At 40.2% G+C, this 26,005-nt stretch overlaps 2 protein-coding genes across 4 annotated transcripts in view; both read left to right on the top strand.

The window, feature by feature from the left end:
- The window catches only part of LOC109083072 (EF-hand calcium-binding domain-containing protein 14-like), a 23,267-nt gene extending 13,652 nt beyond the window's left edge, over window positions 1-9,615 (top strand). The window contains exons 7-10 of one of the 3 annotated variants that reach the window (XM_042754663.1): window positions 2,524-2,679; window positions 7,775-7,817; window positions 7,900-7,983; window positions 8,645-9,615. In XM_042754663.1, the coding sequence (XP_042610597.1) occupies window positions 2,524-2,679; window positions 7,775-7,817; window positions 7,900-7,983; window positions 8,645-8,742 (381 nt within the window). In that variant the 3' untranslated portion in view covers window positions 8,743-9,615. Of the gene's footprint in view, window positions 1-2,523; window positions 2,680-7,673; window positions 7,818-7,899; window positions 7,984-8,644 lie in introns of those variants that run through there. The other 2 variants (XM_042754665.1, XM_042754666.1) reach the window with 2 other exon arrangements.
- An 8,743-nt stretch (window positions 9,616-18,358) lies between these two features.
- zmp:0000000625 (cadherin-2) overlaps window positions 18,359-26,005 on the top strand; it is a 70,793-nt gene continuing 63,146 nt past the window's right edge. Inside the window, exons 1-2 of the mRNA XM_042754669.1 lie at window positions 18,359-18,554; window positions 19,652-19,748. Coding sequence (XP_042610603.1) covers window positions 18,477-18,554; window positions 19,652-19,748 — 175 coding nt within the window. The 5' untranslated portion in view covers window positions 18,359-18,476. The remainder of the gene's footprint in view (window positions 18,555-19,651; window positions 19,749-26,005) is intronic.

A 26,005-nucleotide genomic window follows, 5' to 3' on the forward strand; every position in this document is an offset into this window, starting at 1 on the left:
TAATAATCAAAAGTGAATAATACATTAAAACATTAGCATGTAAAAAGTTGAAAGGAAAAGTCAGCAAAAGTGAGGAAGAATATAGAAACACTCAGGACTGTAACTGTACTCCTGATTTCAAACAATTACAAAATATGCTGCTCATTACAAAGCTACATTTGATATTATATGGACTCTATCCTTTTCCTCAAAGCACAGGCCAATGGTGACACTAGAATATAAATATTTCTGGAAACACACAATTATGTCCGACACATATGCTCTGTCACTGATTACACGCACTTAAAACGGTACTGTTTAAAGAGGTCATATGATGCCATTTCAAGTTTTCCTTCCTCTTTGGAGTGTTACAAGCTCTTGGTGCATAAAGAAGATCTGTAAAGTTGCAAACTCTGAATTCTGAAACCCAAAGAGATATTCTTTATCAAAGTTAAGAGTCAACCACACCCCCCTGAAACGGCTCGTTCTAACACACCCCCACATCTCTACGTCACTAAAGCCCCTTTCACACTGCGATTCCAGCAAATACACGGGTAATGTGTCCCGGCATTTGTACCCGGGTCGCTAGATTTTGCCCCTTTCACACTGCCAGTGATTACCCGGAACATGTGCATGCGTTCACACACAACCCATAAAGGTCCCGTGAAGACACGTGATATCAGGGTGTGACGTGTAATGTACGAGTCGAAAACACTAGGCATGTTAACTTTCACTGAAGCTGGTGAACGATCTGAGCTTCAACGTGGAAAAGTGAGGAACTGATCTCTGCTTCGTTACAGTTTGCACATAATTGTTTCATCACGAACGTTGATCTGCCTTCAAAACACGCTAAAAGAGTCGTGTGATAACGTGCTTCATCACTACGATACGGCATTAGTTCTGGCTTTTGTTCTCACAGCGCTCGTTCCGGGACTGAACCCGGCAATGTTACTAGGTCCCCGACCCGGGTTCAATCCCAGAATCAATCCCGGGACGTGTTTGCTTTCACACAGAAGTCGACCCGGCAATGTTCCGGCAATTTGCCGGGTCCGACGTGCAGTGTGAAAGGGGCTTATGTGGGAAGATTTGCATAACGCCGCCCAAATGTTCACGCAAAGAAAGAAGGCTCCCTTTGATTCTCGCAGTTGCCACCGGCGCCATGTCGCAGAGACGCTGTGTGTTTTGTTGTGAAAGTGAAAATACTTTATTTGGTCTTCCAAAAGAGGACAAGACTAGAAATCAGTGGACATGTTTTTATGGTTATGCAGTGTGTTGCGCAATGCAGCGCATAAAAACACAGTATAAGTCATTATAATCAGTAATTATGTCCCCACTGGATGCAACAAATGCCTCATTTGTAATGGGTCACATCACATTATTCTAGTACCTCCGGGACACACAGTATCACAGTATGATGAGGGGCGTAATATTTCTGTCACACACTTGAGGTATTCAGCCAATCACAACGCACTGGATAGCTGGCCAATCAGAGCACACCTCGCCTTTCAGAGCGATGAAAGGCGGGGCGTAGAGGAGAAACAGTAATGTACAGTATGTGGAAAATGTGTTTTTTATAACCTTAAACTGCATAAACATTGCATTACACCAAATACACAAAAAAATGTTCTTTTTAGCAGCATCATATGACCCCTTTAATTGTTAATTATTTTCAAATATGTTTAATGATGATGATTATAGAGAAAAATTATGCACAACTGTTTTAATTTACTGGCAAAACTGTAGTTATGATCAGGTGTAAAATGGTTTGTGATTGAAAGCTCATTGCGGTGGTCAGAAACACGTCACGTGATCTGGTCACATGTTCCCTGTAGAATGTGCTGGGATCCGCTCGCTAACACGTGATCGCTCTGTGACACACCAAAACAACAGATTCAGACCTCAGTGTTGTGGCTAGACGCACTGATTACTGTCAGTATCACAGCTACACACCGGATCTTTACAGAAACACACAGGATACGGAGCCTTTGCTTTATATTCACTGCGCTCTGAATGCAACTATAGGGCATGCAGGTATCAGAATATTATCAACAGCATTGTGATTTTCTGTAAAGCTGCTTTGCATCAGTGTGTATGTGAAAAGTGCTGCTGAACTGAATCAGCCTTGAGTCGACTGGCTTTGCAGTCACAGGTGAGTCTCAGTGATTGTGAACTCCAGATGCCAAGACTCCTCAGAAAGAGACGGAGATTAATGATCTGCTCAGACTACATCACACACAATCCCAGAGTGCACTGCAAACAAAGTGTAAAATGATCAATAAAAATAGTTCTGTATTGTTAAGCATGTCAGGTCTCTGTTACCCATAATGCTGTTTTGTGTGATGCTGATGTGATTGTTGAATGGAGTCCAGCTGAACTCTTGTCAGTCATCCTGCTCCATCAACACTGAACTGACTAAAGCAGAGTCACTGCATTGCTGCTCAGAGCTGAACTGAGTTTGCGTCACTGCTTGTGTTATCCTCCTGCTGCTGTGTGACGGATCTGTCTGGTGTAGAGCGCTGTAGTAATAAGTGTCTCGTGTCGCAGGAGCTGCAGCGTCTGGAGGACGGTGTGAAGGATCTGAACAGCTCTGTGCTGCTGCAGGAGTCCAGGTCGAGCGAACAGATCCAGAGCGTGCGCTTCGTTCTGTCAGACCTCAGCAAACGGCTGTCAGCGCTGGACCAGAGCCAGTCCAGAGACACGGTGAGATCAGGAGCTCCTCACAAACTCTTCAAACCTCTTACATTCACATTCCAGGGCTCTTCAATAGTTTTGGTCACATTACTGCTAAGAATTTCTCCAGCGTGACCCTGTGACCCACCGAACATGTTATCTTCACCACTCGGTGGTTACTGTGTCATCAGAAAAAAATGTCATGCTGTAAAAACACAGGTTGAACTACAGCTAGTTAGTTAGCAAGTTTAAAATGGGGTTTTAATTGCCGGACAGGACAAATAAACTGATTAAAACTTAAAGAGCAGGTCATATGGTATTTTAAAGTGTCCTAATATTGTGTTGGAGTGCCCTACAACAGGTTTAAATGCATCTAAGATCAGAAAACATTTAATTTTCTCAGAATATACATTTAATATTAGAGTCATTTGCCAATGATTAGGAAATGATTCGTTTCAAGCAAGTTCGGAGCAAGCCCCTCCCTTCCTCAAGCCTACTCTGCTCTGATTGGTCAGCTGGCCAAACCTGTTGTGATTGGCACAGAGATGAGTCCTTGAGCCAGTTAGCCAGCGCTACCATTGACAAAGCACCTTTACATTAAACAATAATATAGTCAATCCATTCTTATAATGACATAAAATAAAAAAAAAACTTATGCAAGTGAATCGTGCCCACAGCTAAAGTTTAGCTGCTAAACTGTGAACACTAGGTGGATACGTTAGCCGAGTGCTAACGTGACTAACTGATTAAACAAATACAGTTTGTAAACCAAAATATGTCTACTGTAATGTTTGAAGAGCGACAGACAAAAGACGCTTGGTCTTAACTTCTAATCAGAACGCAGAACAGTTGTATCACAGGAGCACCAGCATCTCTCCCGCATTAACCCTGTAACTGCCAGTGCAGCACAATAAACAGCAGTTTCACAATTATTATAAAGTCTGTGTGCTACACTACATTCTTTATTATTAAAACAAAGTAACTAGAACAACGTCAGTCTACAATAATCGACATATTCTTAGGTTCACTGCGAATTTTTAGAACTAATTCAGTAAGACAGTAATATTGTGCTTTACCTGGAAAACACATTATATGTACTTTGAAAAGATAGAAAAGCATATATAAAAAAATTAGCATAGTAATAGTTATTTAACTGGGGCTACAACTAAACAGAAACAATTTGCAACTTTAAAATACTGATCAGACAACACAACGACAAACAATTCACATATCTCAATACAGTTGTCATTGAAGACCTAGAAGCTAAACGGTGCTTACAGAACAAACCAAACAATTAAGCATGCTACATAAAACGTAAAAGCAACAATTATTAATAACACTTACAGGTTGTGATACGGAGGAGGAAGCTGATGCAAATACACTTGGAACTGAACCTTCCTTCAATATCAGCCGGCTCGCGAATCCAAGTTTGATTGCATTTAAGTTGGTAAAGCAATCGTCTTCAATATGGCGTGAACAAAGCACAAGGCTCGGACTATACTTCTGTGGTACAGTTGTATATATGAATTGTAGCCACTTAGTCTTCAAATGCTCATCCTTGGGCAGATGAAAAAAGTTTGCTTTTGAGTCGCACTTCAGAACACAGCGTCTCGTCGCCATGATGTTTTCTAGTTTTCACTGGCATCTTGGAGCGCAATAAGTGGGGAGTATCGTATTCAAATAACTTGACAAGTTGACGTCATCTAGTCAGACAGCAAAGCTTCGGTCTTCTAACGATTCATAAAAATGACTCAGAGTCGACTCTTACTTTTGAAAGACAATAACTTTATATACGGTGCACTGTCATATTTCAAAACTTTGCAGGATGTTTTTGTTCACTTAGATCTATGTTACACACTACATGAAAGGTAAATTTCTAAATTCCATGATAGGTGCTCTTTAAATAATCAGTAGAGCATCGAAACAGGAGAATGATTCTTCTGATTTTATCACATTCAGCATAAACAGCGATTGGTAATGATAGTGTATTTCTGATATCAAGCGCACGCTGCCTCTGTCTTTGTGAGAGACTTCAAAACAAATGAGTGTAACAGCACACATAAAAAACTCACTACAAACTACACACGAGGTGAAAGTTCAGAATGTGTAGTTTATCTATAACATGATATGTAAGGGATAATGTACATCCAGCCGGTTGTTATCTCAGAATAAACAATTGTAGCAAAATGGTAGCAGCTGCGTTTGTATGAAACGAGAGCGAGTCCACGATACCAGGATGACATAAATAATTGTACACCATTTTGAATTAAGTTTTAATATTTTATTAGCTAAACAAACACAAATCTTCCACCAAGAAAAAAATAGTTCAAGCAAGAGTACAGCGCCGACTGTTACCCGGATGAGCCTGTGTTATCAGTTATTGAGGGATAACACACCTCGGAATATCACGACTGACCAATCAGAATCAAGTATTCCACAGAGCGTGTAATAAAGTTAAGTAACATACCATGACAAAGGAACTATTTTGCTAAATATTATCATCACGATTGCAAATGTCACATTGATTTTAGGTCAGTAAACAAGTAGTTAAGCAGTCAAATAGTTATTAAGGCCCTGTTTACACTGTTTACACTCATTCTATTGAGTGCAATTCGTTGGAATGAGTTACAGTGTAATGCATTAGTTAAGATAACTTCTGGTAATATGAATGATTTGAACATGCAATATAGAGACAATTTTAACTGCTTTGACACATAACATTTCTTTATGAGAAGTTGTGGCCTAATGGTTAGAGAGTTTGACTCCTAAGCCTAAGGCTGTGGGTTCGAGTCTCGGGCTGGTAATACCACAACTGAGGTGTCCTTGAGCAAGACACTGAACCCCAGCTGCTCCCCGGGCGCCGCAGCATTAATGATGTGAAAATTGAGGAAATTATGGCAGAAGGAAGATTTGGTTTTCAAGCTAAAGTAAAAGACTGTTTCTTAAACCAGAGAAGGTGAACATGTTGGTATTCATGTGAAAAAAAACATGCAGGTCCTGTCACCAACAGCCAGATTATTTTGTTCGTAATGAAAACCGTGTTATCCTTGCTGTTTACCTCACCTCATGCTATGGAGGCTTTCTTTATTATTATAAAGTTCAAGTTCAAGTTGAGCTTTATTGTCACTCCGCTACGTGTGTGGACATACAGTGCCTCACAGGACCACGGTGCTACATAAATACAGACAATCAACAATGAAGTAAAACAGTATAAACCTATACACAACTAACCTACTGTCAGATTTAGACTTTAAATACTATATATAAATGTTTACCTATAAATAAACTAAAAGAAACTAAATACAAACTATACAAATGCTACACATAAACACTGATCCTATACACAACTAACCTACTGACAGATTTTTAATATGAATATACTAAATATAAATGTTTACCTATACGTAGACTGAAATGGAAAAAAAAATGTATATATAGACTGACGAATACTTCACATGATACTGTACATGTGCAAAGAGAAACATCGTAAGTCAAGCAGCTGGCTGGGGAACAGTGCAAGATGATTAGTAGTGCACGAGCATGTAAACATATTTGAGTCTTTGTGTGATCATGTACACACAGCAGTGTGTGTGAAAAGTGTCTAGTGCGCATAGAGGAGAATTACACAAAAAAAGGAGGTTTCAGACAGTTTTCTGTTGATGTGGTAAGGTTGGGGGGTGGAGGAGGTGAGATAGTCCATGTTTCAGGAGGTATGGGGTTTGTTTGGGGTGTCAGAGGAGGGCGAGGTGATTTGAGTTCAGGGCTGGGGGAGAAAGCTGTTGAGCAGTCTGGCGGAGTGGCTCTGATGCTCCGGTACAGTCTTCCTGATGGCAGGAGCTGGAAGAGACTGAGAGGGATGGGTGGGGTCCTTCACGATACTGCTGGCTTTGCTGGAGCATCGTGTGAAGAAAGTGTCCAGGATGGAGGGGAGAGGGGCACCGATGATCTTTGGAGCTGTGTTCACTGTCCGCTGGAGGGTGTTCCGGTCTGCTGCACTACAGTCCCGTACCAGACAGAGATGACGCTGGTCAGCACAATCTCAATGGTTCCTCTTTAGAATGTAATGAAATATATTATTAGAATTATTATAAACACTTGATTCCTCAGTGTTTGCTTAACTTTCTGTAATTTATTAGTTGGTATATAATACAGCATGTGGTGTTTGCCATGCCTCATCTTACTTGTTTTTGTTAATAAACGTTATGTAAGCTAGTTTGTCATTGTATTTTACTGTTTTATTGTTGTAGTGCTTTTTAATTAGGAAAACAATAAATGCATCTTTTTAGTCTTAAAAATTAAAAGGTGTATATAAGCAAAACAGACAACTATCTTTTTTTCTAAAAGGTGTCACCAAGTTCGTGAATTCAAGTGAAAGTGAAAGCGCACGATGGCTTATAACAGAAGCGTTACTAAATGATTCACTGTTTTGAAGGAATCGTTGAATGAATGACTCAATGACTCACTCATTAAGTGTCTCACTGCCACATACTGGAGGTTTAGTTTGTTTAAAAGTATGCAACATTTCTCATTTGTATACTCAAAAATGTATTTTAAACATTAATCATGTAACATTATTTATTGCATTTGTAATTTTTCAGTGTAATTTATTTAATTTGACTGGTATATTGAATTTATTGGTCAGTTGTAAGAATTTGAAATAAAATATGATGCAATGATGCATACATTAAAAAGCTTAAAAAAAATGAAATAAAATAGGCCTTAATAAAGGTAAATAGCGTCCTGGGGTAAATATAAAAAATATGCTGACTTAAGTATGTAAAAGCTCATCGAACACTAATGAAAATATTGCTTTAGAATAAATTGTTTACACCACCAAAAGTCTCTGTGATGCGGTGCTTTTGAGGATATTTTATATGGAATATTGTCTGCTGATATGAAAAGTTCACTGTATATAGTAATAATAAATATCATTTATGACAGCAGTGATATTTTGTTTTCTTTTTACATTAATTACTTTAAATATTACTTATATTTAAGTAATATAATGTGTATTTCCATCACAGGTGTAGGTGTTAAATGTCAAATAAGTTGGTATTAAAAAGGTGTTAAAGCTGTTGATGTGAAACCCAGAGATAACAGAGTGCTGTGTGTCTCTCATCACCAGCAGCCGGCGGCAGCCGAGACGCTCCAGAGCCCCGCAGACACCGGTATGTGCTCCGCTCCAGCATCTTCCAGCTGCTCTGACTCAGGGTCTGTTCATGAGCGCTGTGTGTCTCCTCTGATCCACAGGTACCTCTCCGTCCCGTCGCCCCAGCTCTCTGTCCCGCAGACGCTATAAACGTGGACTGACTCCCGGAGCCGAGTCTGAGAGAGGTGTGTGAACCCAATCACTCACCGCTGCTTAAGAGTGTTATATTCTAACCTCTGCTTCACACAAATCCACTGAAGGACTGATGCACACAAAATACAAAGATTGAGAGTTTTAATCTAATTAATTAAATGATGTACCAATTAATTTAGCTAATGAATCACACATAAGTTTTGGCTGAAAAAAGACCATTTAAAGTCATTGTTTTGAAAAAAGCATCGAATAGACATTATAAAAAAGTAGCTTTAGAAGCAAAATATTTTGATTCAGCTTTGCATAAATATTGATAAGAAATGGGTATTCATGTTTTTAAATTGAACATTGAAATTTTTACAAAAATTAAATATGAAACTAAAAGTGCTAGTAGGTGGCGGCAAGTCACTGTCTAAATGAGTCATTGAATCATTCAGCAAGTGACTCTTTATGAACGAGTCTTTGAATCATTGACTCACTTTAAGCTCATCTGACTGCGCTGTAATAGACACAGTCCTGCATCGTGATGATCAGTAACTGAATCAGTGTATGACGGACAGGTCTGAACGGGGCGCTGCGTTAACGAGGCAATCATTTTAACAGGTTATTTTTTAGATAATCCACCAAATGTACATGTTAAACTGACAGCCCTAATGAAAAGATCTTGATTGCATCTGTTTGTTTTCTCTGCAGTAGACGAGCTGCAGCGGGGCGGATGGTCTCTGAGCTCTGAGGAGCAGAAGGAGGCGCTGGACTCTGCTGAGGTCAGTCCTGATTCACTGACTCACTGACTGAGCTCAGTCTGCTGTTCGTTCTGCTCAGCTCGGAGCGTCACACATCACCTGCTTCATCTCAGAGAAGAGTCCGTCTCTCAGACCTGTCAGGAACAGGCCAGAAATCACAGGCATCATACTTTACCTGAAGGAAACGAAGCCCAGTGTAAGATGTTTTAATGCAGTTTTAGCCTGAATCTCATCGCTGTAATGAAAAAAATAAATTGTGCTGGTTTTTGTTTTAAATCAATCTTTGTTTTCCAGAATAATGCAGTAGATTGATATATTCCTCTGCTTGAGAGAACACAGAAGGTCTTAATAAAAACCAGCTTTGCTTTCTTTGACAAATACTCCCATGATTGACCTGATTTCCCAAGTTTCACTCTTACATACAAATTATAAATATTTATCGGTCTCAGAAATGATTTGAAGTCTGTATGAACTGAGGGAAATGAAGATTAATTAATGCTACATTACTGTCAGATCTAGCAATAATATAATCCATACAAATGCTTTTAGTAAATCAGATATTTAAGAGAATATAATGCAGTGCACTTAGCTGCTTGTCTTTTATCAGGTTTAGTTTTTAATTTAAAGTAACGTTTGATCAGTAGATCTGAGCTCATGAATGTTCATGTGTATATATCTGTATTTCTGGGTTCGGTGTGAATCGTTTCTGCACTCCGCTCACAGCTCTTTGGAAATAATAATGTCTCAAACTTTACTGTAACTTTATGAAACCAGATAAAAGCTGTACATATTGTAGAATTGGACCTTTCTATGTAACTAACTTTAAGCAGCAGGAAGATGAAAGCGTGCTGAGATGAACTGCATCTGTACGTGTGAGTTTTGCATGTTCCCTTGTAACATGAATAAAAGCTCCTTAATTAAGCTTCTGTTCTGGTTGTGTGGATCTTGTGCGTCCCATCTGCATATTTCTGCCTTTCTGCTCATTTCTTGTATGAAAACATTACAAAGGGGCAAGAACACAATAAATCTTGAACAGAATATCACCCCTCTGTATATAGTGTGATGTTAACAGTATTGTTTCTTCCACTTTTTCTTGCTTTGCTGAAGCTTCTGACTTCTGCAGATTATGTGAAGTAAATCTACGCATCCACGGTACAATCAGTGCATCTAAATTAATATTTGACAGTAGAGACAAACAAGCAAATATTTGCAGCCAACTGTCAAAGTTAGGATTAGTTCTGTTAAACACAGCTCTTCATTCATTTTGAGTCTTTCGGAAATGCTGCAACTTTTGCTGCAAAAATTGCAAGATTACATGACATGGCAATATTCAAGGACTGGAAAAGAAAGGAGACACTGACCTGTCAAAAGGGTGCCAGTTCGAGCTTGACCGATAAAAGAGGCCAAGATACTCCCTCTAAAACTCCAAAGACCATAAAAAAGCAGAGGAAGGCCATGGACTCCCTTACCAAAAAGTAGTATACTTCAAGTTTATTTTATTAAGTATACTTAAGTAAAGTTCAAGTATATTTAGACTTTTTGTAAGTATAAGTCAAGTATGCTTAAATGTCATTTTAAGTATATTTCTGAGAAGTACATAAAGCCCATTTCTGAGAAGTACATAAAAAGTAAACTAAAAGCATACTTTCCTATTTTTAGTTTAAAAGAAGTATACTAATAGCACACTTGAATAAACTTCTTTTTCGTAAGGGCTTGCCATCACGGAGCAGTGTCACTGAGGTGGGTTAAACACTACAATGCTAGGTTGGACATAGCTTCAGTACTTTTACCTGTTTGCAGATCTACTAAATTTAAAATCAGCATTTGTCTCCATGTCCGCTGTCGTTTTCGATTTCCCTAACCTAAACTACAATCTTAAATTTTTTGCTTAGCGTCTACGTCACGGCTCTCAGCCCGGCTTCTGTTCGTTGGTTGGACGGCTGGTGTGGAGCCAGAGAAAATCTGGTAGCTGGTTTGTTATCTCAGACTGAGTACAGAAGCGAACTGAAATTGAGCGAAAGTACGAAGTTTGACGTAGTCAGGCTAATATTAAGGCTGTCAGTTGAATAAAAAATTGCATATATAAAATGTATATCAAGTCAAGTCGTCACCTTTATTTATATAGTGCTTTAAACAAAACAGATTGTGTCAAAGCAACTGAACAACATTAATTAGGAAAACAGTGTGTCAACAGTACGTCGGGCCTAATGCTTAGAGAGTTTGACTCCTAACCCTAAGGTTGTGGGTTCAAGTTTCGGGCCGGCAATACCACGACTGAGGTGTCCTTGACCAAGGCACTGAACCCCCAACTACTCCCCGGGTGTCGCAGCATAAATGGCTGCCCACTGCTCCGGGTGTGTGTTCACGGTGTGTGTGTGTTCACTGCTGTGTATGTGCACTTTGGATGGGTTAAATGCAGTGCACAAATTCTGATTATGGGTAACCATACTTGGCTGTATGTCATGTCACATATCACATTTCATGTCACATAATGCAAAATGACTGTTAAAGCAGTTCATCATTGAATTCAGTGATGTCATCAAGAAGCTCAGTTCAGTTTAAATATTATTTTTGCAATCAAGTCGATGATATCGCTGTAAATGAAGTGTCCCCAACTAAGCAAGCCAGAGGTGACAGCGGCAAGGAACCAAAACTCCATCAGTGACAGAATGGAAAAAAAAACCTTGGGAGAAACCAGGCTCAGTCGGGGGGGTCAGTTCTCCTCCTGACCAGACGAAACCAGCAGTTCAATTCCAGACTGCAGCAAAGTCAGATTGCGCAGAAGAATCATCTGTTTCCTGTGGTCTTGTCCCGGTGGTCGTCTGAGACAAGGTCTTTACAGGGGATCTGTCTCTGGGGCTCTAGTCCTGGTCTCCGCTGTCTTTCAGGGCTGTAGAGGTCCTTTCTAGGTGCTGATCCACCATCTGGGCTGGAAACATACTGGATCCGGGTGACTGCAGTGACCCTCTGACCTGGATACAGACTGGATCTGGTGGCAACGGTGACCTCGGAATAAGAGAGAAACAGACTAATATGAGTGTAGATGCCATTCTTCTAACGATGTAGCAAGTACATCAGGTGTTATGGGAAGTGTTCCCAGTTCCGGTTTACCTAATTAATGCAGCCTAAAAATCCTTCAAAGGATTTGAATATTAGAAATGTTTTAATGTTTTATGTGTAAGCCAGGTTAAAGAGATGGGTCTTTAATTTAGATTTAAACTGCAAGAGTATGTCTGCCTCCCGAACAATGTTAGGTAGGTTATTCCAGAGTTTGGGCGCTAAATAGGAGAAGGATCTGCTGCTCGCAGTTGACTTTGATATTCTAGGTATTATCAAATTGCCAGAGTTTTGAGAACGCAGTGGACGTGGAGGACTATAATGTAACAAGAGCTCGTTCAAATATTGAGGTGTTAAACCATTCAGGGCTTTATAAGTAATAAGCAAGATTTTAAAATCTATATGATGTTTGATAGGGAGTCAGTGCAGTGTTGACAGAACCGGGCTAATATGATCATACTTCCTGGTTCTAGTAAGAACTCTAGCTGCTGCATTTTGGACTAACTGGAGTTTGTTTACTAAGCGTGCAGAACAACCACCCAATAAAGCATTACAATAATCTAACCTTGAGGTCATAAACGCATGGATTAACATTTCTGCATTTGACACTGAGAGCATAGGCCGTTATTTAGATGAATTTTTAAGATGGAAAAATGCAGTTTTACAAATTCTAGAAACGTGGCTTTCTAAGGAAAGATTGCTATCAAATAGCACACCTAGGTTCCTAACTGATGACGAAGAATTGACAGAGCAGCCATCAAGTCTTAGACAGCATTCTAGGTTATTACATGCAGAGTTTTTAGGTCCTATAATTAACACCTCTGTTTTTTTCAGAATTTAGCAGTATGAAATTACTCGTCATCCAGTTTTTTATATTGACAATGCATTCCGTTAGTTTTTCAAATTGGTATATTTCACCCGGCCGCGAAGAAATATAGAGCTGAGTATCATCAGCATAACAGTGAAAGCTAACACCGTGTTTCCTGATGATATCTCCCAAGGGTAACATGTAAAGCGTGAAGAGTAACGACCCTAGTACTGAGCCTTGAGGTACTCCATACTGCACTTGTGATCGATATGATACCTCTTCATTCACTGCTACGAATTGAGGCGGTCATATAAGTACGATTTAAACCATGCTAATGCACTTCCATTAATGCCAACAAAGTGTTCTAGCCTATGCAAAAGAATAGTGTGGTCAATAGTGTCGAACGCAGCACTAAGATCAAATAGCACTAATAGAGAGCTACAACCACGATCAGATGATAAGAGCAGGTCTTTTGTAACTCTAAGGAGAGCAGTCTCAGTACTATGATACGGTCTAAATCCTGACTGGAAATCCTCGCAGATATAATTTTTCTCTAAGAAGGAGTATAATTGTGAAGATACTACCTTTTCTACTATCTTGGACAGAAAAGGGATATTTGAGATCGGTCTATAATTAACTAGTTCTTAGTGGTCAAGTTGTGGTTTTTAGATGAGAGGCTTAAAGGTTTAAAGGTTTTGGGGACATATCCTAATAACAATGAGGAATTAATAAAAGTCAGAAGAGGATCTATGACTTCTGGAAGCACCTCTTTTAGGAGCTTAGATGGAATAGGGTCTAACATACATGTTGTTGGTTTAGATGATTTAACAAGTTTATACAATTCTTCCTCTCCTATAGTAGAGAATGAGTGGAACTGTTCCTCAGGGGATCTATAGTGCACTGTCTGATGTGATACTGTAGCTGATGGCTGCATGGTTACAATTTTATCTCTAATAGTATCGACTTTAGAAGTAAAGTAGTTCATAAAGTCATTACTGCAGTGATTTTGGGAAATGTCAACACTTGTTGATGCTTTATTTTTCATTAATTTAGCCACTGTATTGAATAAATACCTGGGGTTATGTTTGTTTTCTTCTAAAACAGACGAAAAGTAATCAGATCTAGCAGTTTTTAATGCTTTTCTGTAGGATAGGTTACTTTCCCGCTAAGCAATACGAAATACCTCTAGTTTTGCTCCATTTTCCGGGCTGCTCTCTTTAGGGTGCGAGTGTGCTCATTATACCACGGTGTCAGACTGTTTTCCTTAATCTTCTTTAAGCGTAAAGGAGCAACTGTATTTAAAATGCTAGAAAAGAGAGAGTCCATAGTTTCTGTAAGGAATTGGGATACATCAGGAAGATTACTTACAAAGCAGTCTTTTGTGGTAGAAGTGATGGTTCTACCATCCTTGTAACAAGAAGTAGAATTTACAGTTTTAGCTATATGAAGTTGCACAAAACTAAATAATGATCTTAGATATCATCGCCTGGCTGCATAATTTCAACACCATCAACATCAATTCCATGTGACAGTATTAAATCTAGAGTATGATTTCGACAATGAGTAGGTCCTGAGACGTGTTGTCTAACCCCAATAGAGTTCAGAATGTCTATAAATGCTGATCTTCATCTTTTTCATCTAATTTGATCTTCTATCAAATTAGTCAGATTAGATGCATAAATATTCTGTATTATCATCTTTCATTAAATGCCACAAACATCAATCTGAACTGTCCTGCTAAATAGACTTCTTATAAACATGAGCTTCCTGAATTCCTGTCAGTCTGTGAATAAAAGCCACAAAATGCAGCTGACTGAACGCTTCCTGTGTTAGAAGAGGATTACAGACAGAAAAACCAAATCAAACCTCCTGCAGAACTACACAAACTCAGACTGAACCGGATGTGCTTATAAAAACTCAACAATGCATTCTGATTGAATAAATCTCTGTACAGAAGTGACAGTAGCAAACAAACAGAGAAACTCCTCTAAGGTGAAGTACAGCTCTGTGGGTGTTAAGCGAGAGCTCCTCTGGCCCTCCAGTCCTGCATGAACACATGAACCAGCTCCTCCTGCTGTCTTTGGCGTCTAGGAGATGAGGTCTTAAATAATTTCAAAAACGACAAAATTACAGATGCATATCCAGTTTTGGACTTACCACAGTGTATACACTGAAATCAAAGCATGTGTTCATGATAAGAAAACTTTATTCACACACACACACACACACACACACACACACAGTCACTGTGCTTTAATGAACATCTTCATTTCAGAAAGCTCAAGCGAGCATCATACCAGGGAACAGAACAGCATATATTCACAGGTAAACTCAACAATCGATCAGCTGTCTGATGCAGAAACCTCAGGACAACATTAAGATCAACTCTGTAAGTGTCCTGCAGGATGTTGTATGTAGACATCAGTCAAAACATGTACTGTATATACTCTACTGTATGATATCTGTATGTAAAACTCTAAAGATATTTCTAATCAAGTAATTAGTATTTAAAGTCAAAGTCTGCTTTGTCAATTCTTCACATGTACAGCACATACATACAGAGAACTGAAATTACGTTACTCTCAGACCCCCGGTGCATACAGATAACACTAACAGTAGAGCCTAAAAATATAGATAGATACAGATTAAATATAAAATACAACTATACAATATATAAGTAAGGACATGTAATAAAAAAAATAAATAAATAAAAAGAGGGGAGGGGGGCGAGGTCGGGAGGGAGTTCAGCTTCCTGACAGCCTGATGGATGAAGCTGTCCTTCAGTCTGCTGGTCCTGGCCTGGAGACTCTGCAGTCTCCTCCCTGATTGCGGCAGACTGAAGAAGCTGTGTGACGGGTGAGTGGGATCACCTGTGATGTAGAGGGCTTTACGGGTGAGGCAGGTTCCATAAATGTCCTGGAGGGAGGGGAGAGAGACACCAATGATCTTCTCAGCTGCTCTCACTATGCGTTGAAGGGTCTTCCGGCAGGACGTGTTGCAGGTGCCATACCACACAGTGATGCAGCTAGTCAGAATGCTCTCGATGGTGCCTCTGTTGAAGGTGCACATGATGGGGGGTGGGGCTCCGGCTCTTCTCAGTTTGCGGAGGAAGTAGAGACGCTGCTGTGATTTCTTGGCCAGTGCTGCGGTGTTGGCGGTCCAGAAGAGGTCCTCTGTGAAAGTACTTTTGTCGGTGCACTGCTTTCCATCAGCAGAAAACAACTATTTCCAATCTGAAAAGAGTAGTAAATTACAATATGGAGCTTCTTGTAACAAAAGCATGTATTAAGCAGTGTTAACCAGCCCTGATCTGAAAGTGAAATCCAATGTCTGAAAGTCAGCAAACGTCCAGATGAACAATCAGTCCATTCCCTGCTCTCTCAACGTCCATGGAGTTGAACTAATATTAATAATAATAATGGTTTAAACATTCAAAACGCCACTGTTAAACATAACCAAAATATTGTATGGATGATTTATTGAAACTAACCAGGGCTGTGTTTCTCAAAAGCGTTGTGAGCTGAGTTGGTCGTAGAGACTGTTGTTGCCACTGGTTCTATAATCTAGGCTTACAAAGCTTTTTGTAATGATTTCCCAGTCTGTGATGCTGGAGAGGATGAGATATTCTCTCACCTGATGAACAGAAGCAGCACAGATATTGCCTCTAACCTAGAACTGCTTGTCCAGAGCCAGGCAGGATCCTATTCAGGATGGAACATTTTATCATATGACTGTCTGTTCTGCATCTCTGCTCATAATATATATACCACATATATTAACCCCATCTGCAGTGCGCTTGATGTCTTGACCAGGACTTACATATTTCTCTGGGCTGAACAATTAAACTGGTGGTTGTTCATCATCAAACTCAAAATATTTGGATCAAGAAGTGCAGAGCTCTTGTGTGTCATGATGCTGTTCAGAAGACTTTCATGTTCAGGAAAGGTCTTCATTCAGATCGTAAGGGGGTTCAAATTCTGATTTTCAGTTTGGTGAGTTTCAGTGAAGTCTGACGTTCCTCTGTGGACACCGATCCTGTGAGTCTCTGCTTCAGAATAACACAAGCCAGGATCTGATGACCACTTCTTGTGTCCAGACGCTCATATCTTCCTCAAAGGGAGGACGTCTCTGTATAATTTTACATTTATGTATTTAGCAGACGCTTTTATCCAAAGCAACTTACAGTGCATTCAGGCTAACATTTTTTACCTAACATGTGTTCCCTGGGAATCGAACCCCCAACCTTTTGCGCTGCTAACACAATGCTCTACCACTGAGCCACAGGAACATGGGACTAATCTTAGGGTTTGACTTCACATCTTTGAATGCACCTTGATCTGAATGTTTGTCCCCTGAGAGAGGTTAAAATGATACTAAACCCTGACTGCTCTTTCCTGAGAAGCTGTGCTCTGAGAAGAGTCATAGTTGAGTTTCTCAGAGCCGATGGACAGTTGATGTCAGGAATCACACTTAAAACCAAGGTCTCAGAGTAATCCTGGACTTTCCTCCATCTCTGTGTGCAGTTCATCTGGTCATCACTGGAGGCTCTGAGTGACTTACAAGGGCAGTAAAAATAGTCCAGACATCCAGAGCTGCTGCCAACCCATCCAACATCTAGGATTTGGACAGATTCAGAAAGCTCTCCCTGATTATGTTTGACTTGCTGTAGATGAGCAATTTTTCAACAAAGACTCTGACTGATTGCAGTAACTTTATAACAGCAAACTGTTGTTCATGCAGTGTCAAGTGATGGAGATCTCATCTTCAGTTTAGTTTTACACCAGAGTTCTTTCACTCAATAAAACTAGCAGCATCTGAGACAAAGAATCAGAATCAGAATTAGCTTTATTTGCCAGGTGTGAGCAAACACACAATGAATTTTTAAGGTGCTCCTGGTACATACATACATACATGCACCTGAGATCACCTGGGTTTGATTTAGTCCCCGCTGAAGCTTGCTTTTAAAGTTCCTCTAGATCAAGAAATGTGTTTTTACCTAACCCTATCCTAGCACAGAGGCTTTAATGTTAATGTTATCATTGTGGTTTTCTACTTAGCACGGATGCCTCATTCATTAGCACAGCTATAGTCTGATTGAGGAGTTAACGATGTTGTATACAACTGAGCATAGCATTTCTTTTACAAAGTGTCACAGCTCTGAACATGCAGGGCATAATGCTTCATGATCTGTGAAGGCTGCTTTATGATCTTGAATTTGTTCCATAGTGAACGTAAAATAATGTCTTAGTTTTTATTGTTGCATGGAATCTTGAATTTGAATCTAGACCACTATATTCACTATATTCAATAGAGATATAGGCCACTTAAAGCTTGATGTGTTGTTCTTTAAAAAGCCCTGGTTGTCCTGCATTAGAGCAGATCTGTCATGGAGAAAACCCATGAACTTACTTTCACGCTGTTTATTTCATTACTTTGTTAGACTTTAACTTCCTGTTAGTTCACTTCCTGCTGGTCTAGCCTGTGCTGGAGGTCTGGTCTGGTTTCTGCCTCAGACTTTTCTAATGAATTTGATCAGAACTTCTTTTACTCTGGACACTAAATCATGACAATCATTACAAATCAGAATTAGATCATTAGAAATTCAACACATGTGACTGAATATAATCTGCATTTGAAAAGGTTTTTATTATTTATGCATTTATTTTTAATATTGTAACTATATGAAACGGTGTTTTTTAAAAATTATTATTATTATTATTATTTTACCTCGACAGCGCTTGAAATGAAAGCCTGCGCGCTCGATCTGAGTCGGGACTCGGGGTGATGATGAAGATGATGAAGAAGATGTGCTCGGTGTGGCCGGTAGGGAGAGTTAGAGAGAAACTGAGTGATTCTGAGGGAGTTTCAGCTTCAGTCCGAACACAACACTGCTGCAGTCTTCCACAGAGATCCCGTTATGATCGCGAGCACGGACCCGATGCTGCTGATCCTGAGCCGGGCTCTGCTTCTCTCGCTGCTGCTGGAGGCTGCGCAGGTAACGCTTCACACCAATAACGCGACAGACGCAGCTGTTCCGCGAGGATCGACCCCGTTACCGACACACGCTCAGAGAAGTTCGTTTTTTTCATGTCCTCATGGAAATGTAGATTATATTAGCGATTATCAGAAGAGTGCGGGACTTACATCTTATGTGCACTTTACCATAAAATCAGTTCTTTCACTTTAATGCGAAACATTTTGGGCCCCCAAAGCTTTTACGCATAACATTTATTAGGCTTATCAAGTTTACTACTGTTACTAGAGTATATCTGTGGTGATTTTATATTAGGTAAATTGTACCTTTACTTTCATATTTCACGTTTTCAAGTTTATCACACTTTTCAAGCACTTGAATCGTTATTACTGAAGATTTTTTTTTATTATTAGTTAACATGACAAAATTATTCTCACATGTTACATGAGAAAGATTCTGTTACCAAAGCAAAATGATGAAAAGAAACTATCAGTAACACTTTAGAATAAGGTTCCATTAGTTAATGTTAGTTAACTACTTTAGTTAACATGAACTAAGCAAGAACAATCCTTCTACAGCATTTATTAATCTTAATGTTAATTTCAACATTTACTAATGCATTATTCAGATCAAAAGTTGAGCTTGTTAACATTAGTTAATGCACTGTGAATTAGCATGAACTAACAATGAATAACTGTATCTTCATGAACTAATATTAACAAAGATTAATAAATACTGTAATAAATGTATTGTTAATTGTTTGTTCATATTAATTAATATATTAACTAACATTAACTAATGGAACCTTATTCTAAAGTGTTACCAAACTATCTACTGTCATCAGTTAGTCATTCAGTCAATTATTCAATACAAACACGTTTGCTGGTCTGAAGGAGATCTACTATTTATTTATTCATTTATTTACTGCTTTAACCAGAAGCAGGAGCGTTAGTCTAATATTGTTAAATCTGTTTGTCTTTATACCCGAGTGGTTGAACAGCAGAGACTGGCGTGATTGTGTGCGTGCTGAGGTGATTGTGGTTCTGTGTGTGTTGATGTGTGTGTGCTGAGGTGATTGTTGTTCTGTGTGCGTTGATGTGTGTGTTCTGGTCTTGCAGTTGGGCTCAGCGGGCGTCTGCAGGCCGGGATTCTCCGAGGACCTTTACACTGCAGTGATGCCTGAGCGAGTTCTGCCGGGCCGGCCCCTGATCACGGGTAAAGAGACCAGACCAGCTCACACACACACACAACACTGTCTACATCCTCACTTAGTGCAAGCGAAAAGTAAAAAAAAAGAAGACAAAAGAAAAATTATACATGAAAAAGCACCTAATATATAGCATAATATATAATATAATATAAAGCACCTAATATATAGAAAAACAAATGCAAATGTAAATAATAAATTTAATTGTATTCATTTTTTTTTTTAATTCGGTTTTGTTTTCTCAAACAAGGGTTTTTTTTAGTTTCTAGAAGGGTGTCAAACGCTCTGACTTCAGAAACTGTGATCTGCTTCTGGGTGACTGTAGGACGAGGCATCTACTGTATACAGAAGTGTTTGCATCGTGAGCAGTTCGGACTGTCAGATGAACATAAGATTGGATAAATGTGTAAACACTCTTATTAACAATGCTGTGGTATCTTCTGCATACAGTGGTGGAAATGGCTGAGGTTCACTGTGTCTATTCAAATATAAATGCCTCTATAATACCCTATATAGTAATAGATAGCGATGCTATGTTTATTTCAGTCTCCTGTAAATGAAGGATGTTCAAACTGGGCTTCAGGTCCAGTGGGCTGATTCTAGGAGGTCCATGGAAATTTTCAGAAAAAAAAAACAAAACCTTGCTTTGGTCTCATATTTTTTGTGAAGACATCTAAATAGTTTTTAACAATGATCAATAATTAATTTTCATTAGAAGAAGCATTTCTAGCATTCTAGATAATATTTGAATGATCTTTTTAGTGCAGAGATAGCATAAATGATGAGTGTGTTTCTGGATTTGTGTGTATTTGTGGATCCATTGAGTGAATGTGTTGGACGTTATGATTCTGTGTCTCATCTGTAAACCTGAATTCTCTGGATAGACATCATTATCAGACAGCCTTTACAAACATGGATCATACACCCAGCATTTCTTCTGTTCAAATTTTTGGCCCAAATTCTGTCTGTATGCTTCATATTTGCATGCTACTCATACTATTTTGAACTCATTATCTGTAAAATTGTCTGATATATCATAAAGAGAAGTGCCAGATTTACTAAAAATTTACACACCCTCTTCTGGCATTAAAGGAGTCATATAATACGATTTTAATTTTTCCTTTCTTTTTGGAGTGTTACAAGCTCTTGGTGCATGAAGAAGATCTGTAAAGTTGCAAAGACTAAAGTCTCAAATCCAAAGAGATATTCTTTATCAAAGTTAAGACTCTGCCACACCCTGCTGAAATGGCTCGTTCTAACACGCCCCCACATCTCTACGTCACTGTGTGGGAAGATTTGCATAACACCGCCAAAATGTTCACGCAAAGAAAGAAGGCGTGGCTTCAGTAACCGCAGTTACTGTTGAAGCAGTCATGTCAGGGAGATGCTGTGTGTATCTGGGCAAAAGCACTTTATTTGTTCTTCTGAAAGTATATGCATTTAGGAATCTTTAAGATTACTTACAACAGAACAGCAACGCATTTTATGGAAAACCGTTTCGTGAACCTAGGAGAGGAGGTAATTCTGACTTTGCTACAACAATCTGGCGCTTCTGAATCAGCTACTGTAAGTATGTTTTGTTATTAAAGTATTTGCTATTGAATGTTCAAATGCAGAGTTTTGCCAATAGTATCTGCGTGACGCGTTTGTGTGTGTGTGTGTGTGTGTGTGTGAGAGAGAGAGACAGGGTCACACAGTGGAGTCAGCTGTCTTAACCGTCCGTGGCTTGTGTACTGCAAACACATAGGAGCTTCATCATTGCCCCTTCAACCCTAAACTGATCCCAAAACTAAGGACATGAACAATAAAAACAAAGACATTATTAAGTGTCTTTACATTTATTTTGAAAGATGAAGCACGTGATTATGGAAAGGGGCGTTACATTTCCGACAAGTGCTTGCGGTGCTCGGCCAATCACAATGCACTGGGTCAGCTGGCCAATATAGGCAGACTGCACTTGTCAGAAGGAGGGACTTTGTATAAAAAGACGCGTTTCAAAGAGGACCTACAAAGAGACCTACAATAATGTACAGTATTTAAAAATTTATGTGTTTTTTGAACATTAAAGCATGTCAACATATTCTGTTACACCAAATACACAAAATAATGATATTTAAAAAAGCATCATATGACCGCTTTAAACATCTGCTGTCAGGATTGACTAAAGACACTAAAGGCAGTGAAACATTAGCGATGAAATGATGTGAACAGTTATTTTTGTGGCTGATATTATTGCATATGCATTTGTAGGAGTTTCTCTTTCAGAGCCAGCATTTATGAGAGAAGAGGAGTTAAGTCAATCATGCAGCGTGATTTACTTCGGTTTGCTCTTGTCAGTTTATTGGTATGTGTGCCATTATTAAAAAGCCCAGTAAAGCTTATTTTAACTCATCATTTGCGTCTGTGTTATCACCTGGTTATCATCGGCTATGCTCATTTGCAACACGACTTTGCGCTGCTCTTGGTAGATTGTGTTTATGGGAATAATCTGCATCTGTGTTCCATAATTTGACCATTTGATGCAGTGATAAAAGTAGCAAAGGTGGTCTGGCTCCGTCATGAAGTCACTGCAGGTGAAACTGGTTTTCTGTGAGGATTGTTTATCATGTGTGGTCCTGTCTGTCTGTGTGTTTGTTTGTTTGTTTGTTTGTTTGTTTGTTTGTTTGTTTGTTTAATTGTTGCTCAAGGGACGTTAATAAAGTGGGTCTGATGAATTCCTGCTGTGGTTTGTTGAGTCTCATTCCAGGTTCACGTGGCTCTATAAATATGTAGCAGCTGTGTGTGCTGTCACTGAAGAATGTACTGGTCAGTCTCAGAAATAACAGCTTATCTAAACGCTTGTTAGTTTATCACAGAGAGGTGGTTATTAATCTGACACGGAGCTGATAATGCAGCGCTATCAGTAAGTGGGTGTGGGTGGACACAGGAATGAAATGTGACTGAATCAAACAGAGATGCTGTAGAAGCTGGAGTTACGGTATTTCTCAAGATGGTCCGAGGTTGAAAGTCTTGACTATCACTAATAATCCAGTTCTGTCAAGACAACTCTCGAAGAGACTGACATGGTAATGTACACGACAATGTTAATGTATTTGCTCTTGGCGAAATAGATCTGCTACGCTGCTGCTGCTGCGACATAGCAAGTACCGAGACTTGCTGCTGCCAATACATCCACAACATGCTGCTGTGAGCATATAGGAAATACTGCTGCTGCACATATAACACATATGAATGACCCCATAGCATACATGAATCACCTTGTAGCAGATCTATACAGGTGGAGCTGGGGAGGGTGGAGGGTTTCTGAAGTGCACTACAGAACTGCTACAGCAAACAAAGCCAGGTATTTGAATATTGAGCAGTGAGTTCATTGGCTACTGATACAGCAGAAAATCAATCAGCTGTGCAATGTGATGATGTCTGTGACGAGTGGGGCGGGAACCGAGAGCCGTGGGAATGGAGCGAGGCCGGTGGAGTGATTGGGAAATGAGCGACACCTGCTCCACTCACCGGTCTCGAGTCCCACCGAGGAGATTGGAAGGATACAAAAGAGGAGCGACGACAGTGAAGGACGAGAGAGGACCAGGCCTGGGTTTTATTTTGTGTTTTGGTTTTGTTTGTGCGCGGCAGTCGTCCGTGAGGGGCTGTCACGCTGTTTTATCTTTATTTGGTTATTAAAGTTTTATTTGAGTGCCCGCCGGTTCCCGCCTCCTTCTTCCCATGATTATGGGGTTTTTATATTGTTACAATGTCATTAGGTCAGACTGGGTTAGACCCATCAGACTGCACCATCTAGAGTTTCATGCCAGAACTCTGTCATGTACATTACCATGTCAATCTCTCAGAGAGTTGTCATGACAGAAATACAATGTTAATGTATTTGGTCTTGGCGGAATAGATCTGCTACACTGCTGCTGCTGCGGCATAGCAAAGTACTGAGACTTGCTACTGCCAATACATCCAGAACATACTGCTGCTGCACACAGAACACATATGAATAACCCCCGACAAAGCAGGAGACACAGAACACAATACAATACAAGCCAATAGATGCATGCCGATGAATATAAGAATAAACTGCTGCATCAGTGGACATACATACATGCATACATACATACATACATCCACTCACATGAACACACAATACAATACAACCCAATGCATGCCGCTGAAAATAGGGTAAATTGCTGCATCAGTGGACATACATCCAAGCACATGAAAATGAACAGACAAGGAAAAACAAGACACCCCCCAACCAAGCAGATCTATCGCCAAGACATATGTACTGCTGCTGCTCCAAAGAGCCATGTGAACCGCATGTATTACTATCTATGTGAGCCTTGGCTACCACGTCGACTGGCTAAACGATAGTGGCCTACGACTATGTGAGCCTTGGCTACCACGTCGACTAGCTTAACGATAGTGGCCTACAACTATGTGAGCCTTGGCTACCACATCGCCCGGCTTAGCGATAGTGGCCTATGACTATGTGAGCCTTGGTTACCACGCCGACCGGCTTAACAGAGTGGCCCACAACTATGTGAGCCTTGGCTACCACATCGCCCGGCTTAGCGATAGTGGCCTATGACTATGTGAGCCTTGGCTACCATGCCGACCGGCTTAACAGATGACAATGTGCCCCTTGGCTACCAACTATAGTGGCCTAGCCTGTGAGCTACCACCATCCCGACCGGCTTAACCATAGTGGCCTACGACAATGTGAGCCTTGGCTACCATGCCGACCGGCTTAACCATAGTGGCCTACGACAATGTGAGCCTTGGCTACCATGCCGACCGGCTTAACCATAGTGGCCTACGACAATGTGAGCCTTGGCTACCATGCCGACCGGCTTAACCATAGTGGCCTACGACAATGTGAGCCTTGGCTACCATGCCGACCGGCTTAACAATAGTGGCCTACAACTATGTGAGCCTTGGCTACCACGCCAACCGGCTTAACAATAGTGGCCTACGACAATGTGAGCCTTGGCTACCATGCCGACCGGCTTAACAATAGTGGCCTACGACAATGTGAGCCTTGGCTACCATGCCGACCGGCTTAACCATAGTGGCCTACGACTATGTGAGCCTTGGCTACCATGCCGACCGGCTTAACAATAGTGGCCTACGACAATGTGAGCCTTGGCTACCACGCTGACCGGCTTAACCATAATGGCCTATGACTATGTGAGCCTTGGCTACCACGCCGACCGGCGACAATGTGAGCCTTGGCTACCACGCCGACCGGCTTAACCATAGTGGGCTTAACCATAAGCTACCACGCCGACCGGCTTAACCATAATGGCCTATGACTATGTGAGCCTTGGCTACCACGCCGACCAGCTTAACCATAGTGGCCTATGACAATGTGAGCCTTGGCTACCATGCCGACCGGCTTAACCATAGTGGCCTACGACTATGTGAGCCTTGGCTACCACGCTGACTGGCTTAACAATAGTGGCCTACGACTATGTGAGCCTTGGCTACCATACCAACTGGCTTAACTCAAATTAGATGCACACTATGTTTAATGTTAATTAACAAAATGATATATGATGCAATCCGATAGATAAGACCCCAGCATCCACCTGAACAAATATCAATTTAGTAATTTGATAGATGCAGTTATTTCCTATACTTCATCACTCCCAGTGGCAGAGTAACAGCTGGTTATTTTCATGTTTGTGCAATGAGTCGGACAAGTTAGCCGATGCCTGCCATTTACTCTCTGCTGTAGATAAAGTTATCAGGGTTACAGTGCACAAAACTGGGTGGATTGAACTTGAATGAAATGAAAAGCAGAATATTAAAGTTCTTTTCCAGATCCTGAACTACTTAGCACAGCTAGAGCATACATCACAACGAGCACATTTCTCCAAACTACACTTACCATAATGCATTTCATTCAGGATTACATCAACCATAGATAGTGATCTTAAGCGATAACTCTAAAATCCCTTCTTTCCGCAACACTGTCATTGATATGACTGCGATAAACACGGTGCTTCTGAAATCAACCACACACTCATCACAATGAAAACACTGACCTTTGAAAAACGAACGTGAACGTTGAGATTACGCCGATGTATATGGTGAACCCTAGTTGAAATGCATACAAAAGAATGCTTATTTAATTTAACATGTTTCATCAAAGTGATTACATGCTCTAAACTGCCTTTGCTCCAGCTGTAAACACAAATGCTAAATGCTGCTGCTAATATGCTTAATATTTCACTGATGCATACAATGCAAACTGCTAACATGA

The sequence above is a fragment of the Cyprinus carpio genome, unplaced genomic scaffold, assembly GCF_018340385.1.
Source record: "Cyprinus carpio isolate SPL01 unplaced genomic scaffold, ASM1834038v1 S000006580, whole genome shotgun sequence".
Lineage (NCBI taxonomy): Eukaryota > Metazoa > Chordata > Actinopteri > Cypriniformes > Cyprinidae > Cyprinus > Cyprinus carpio.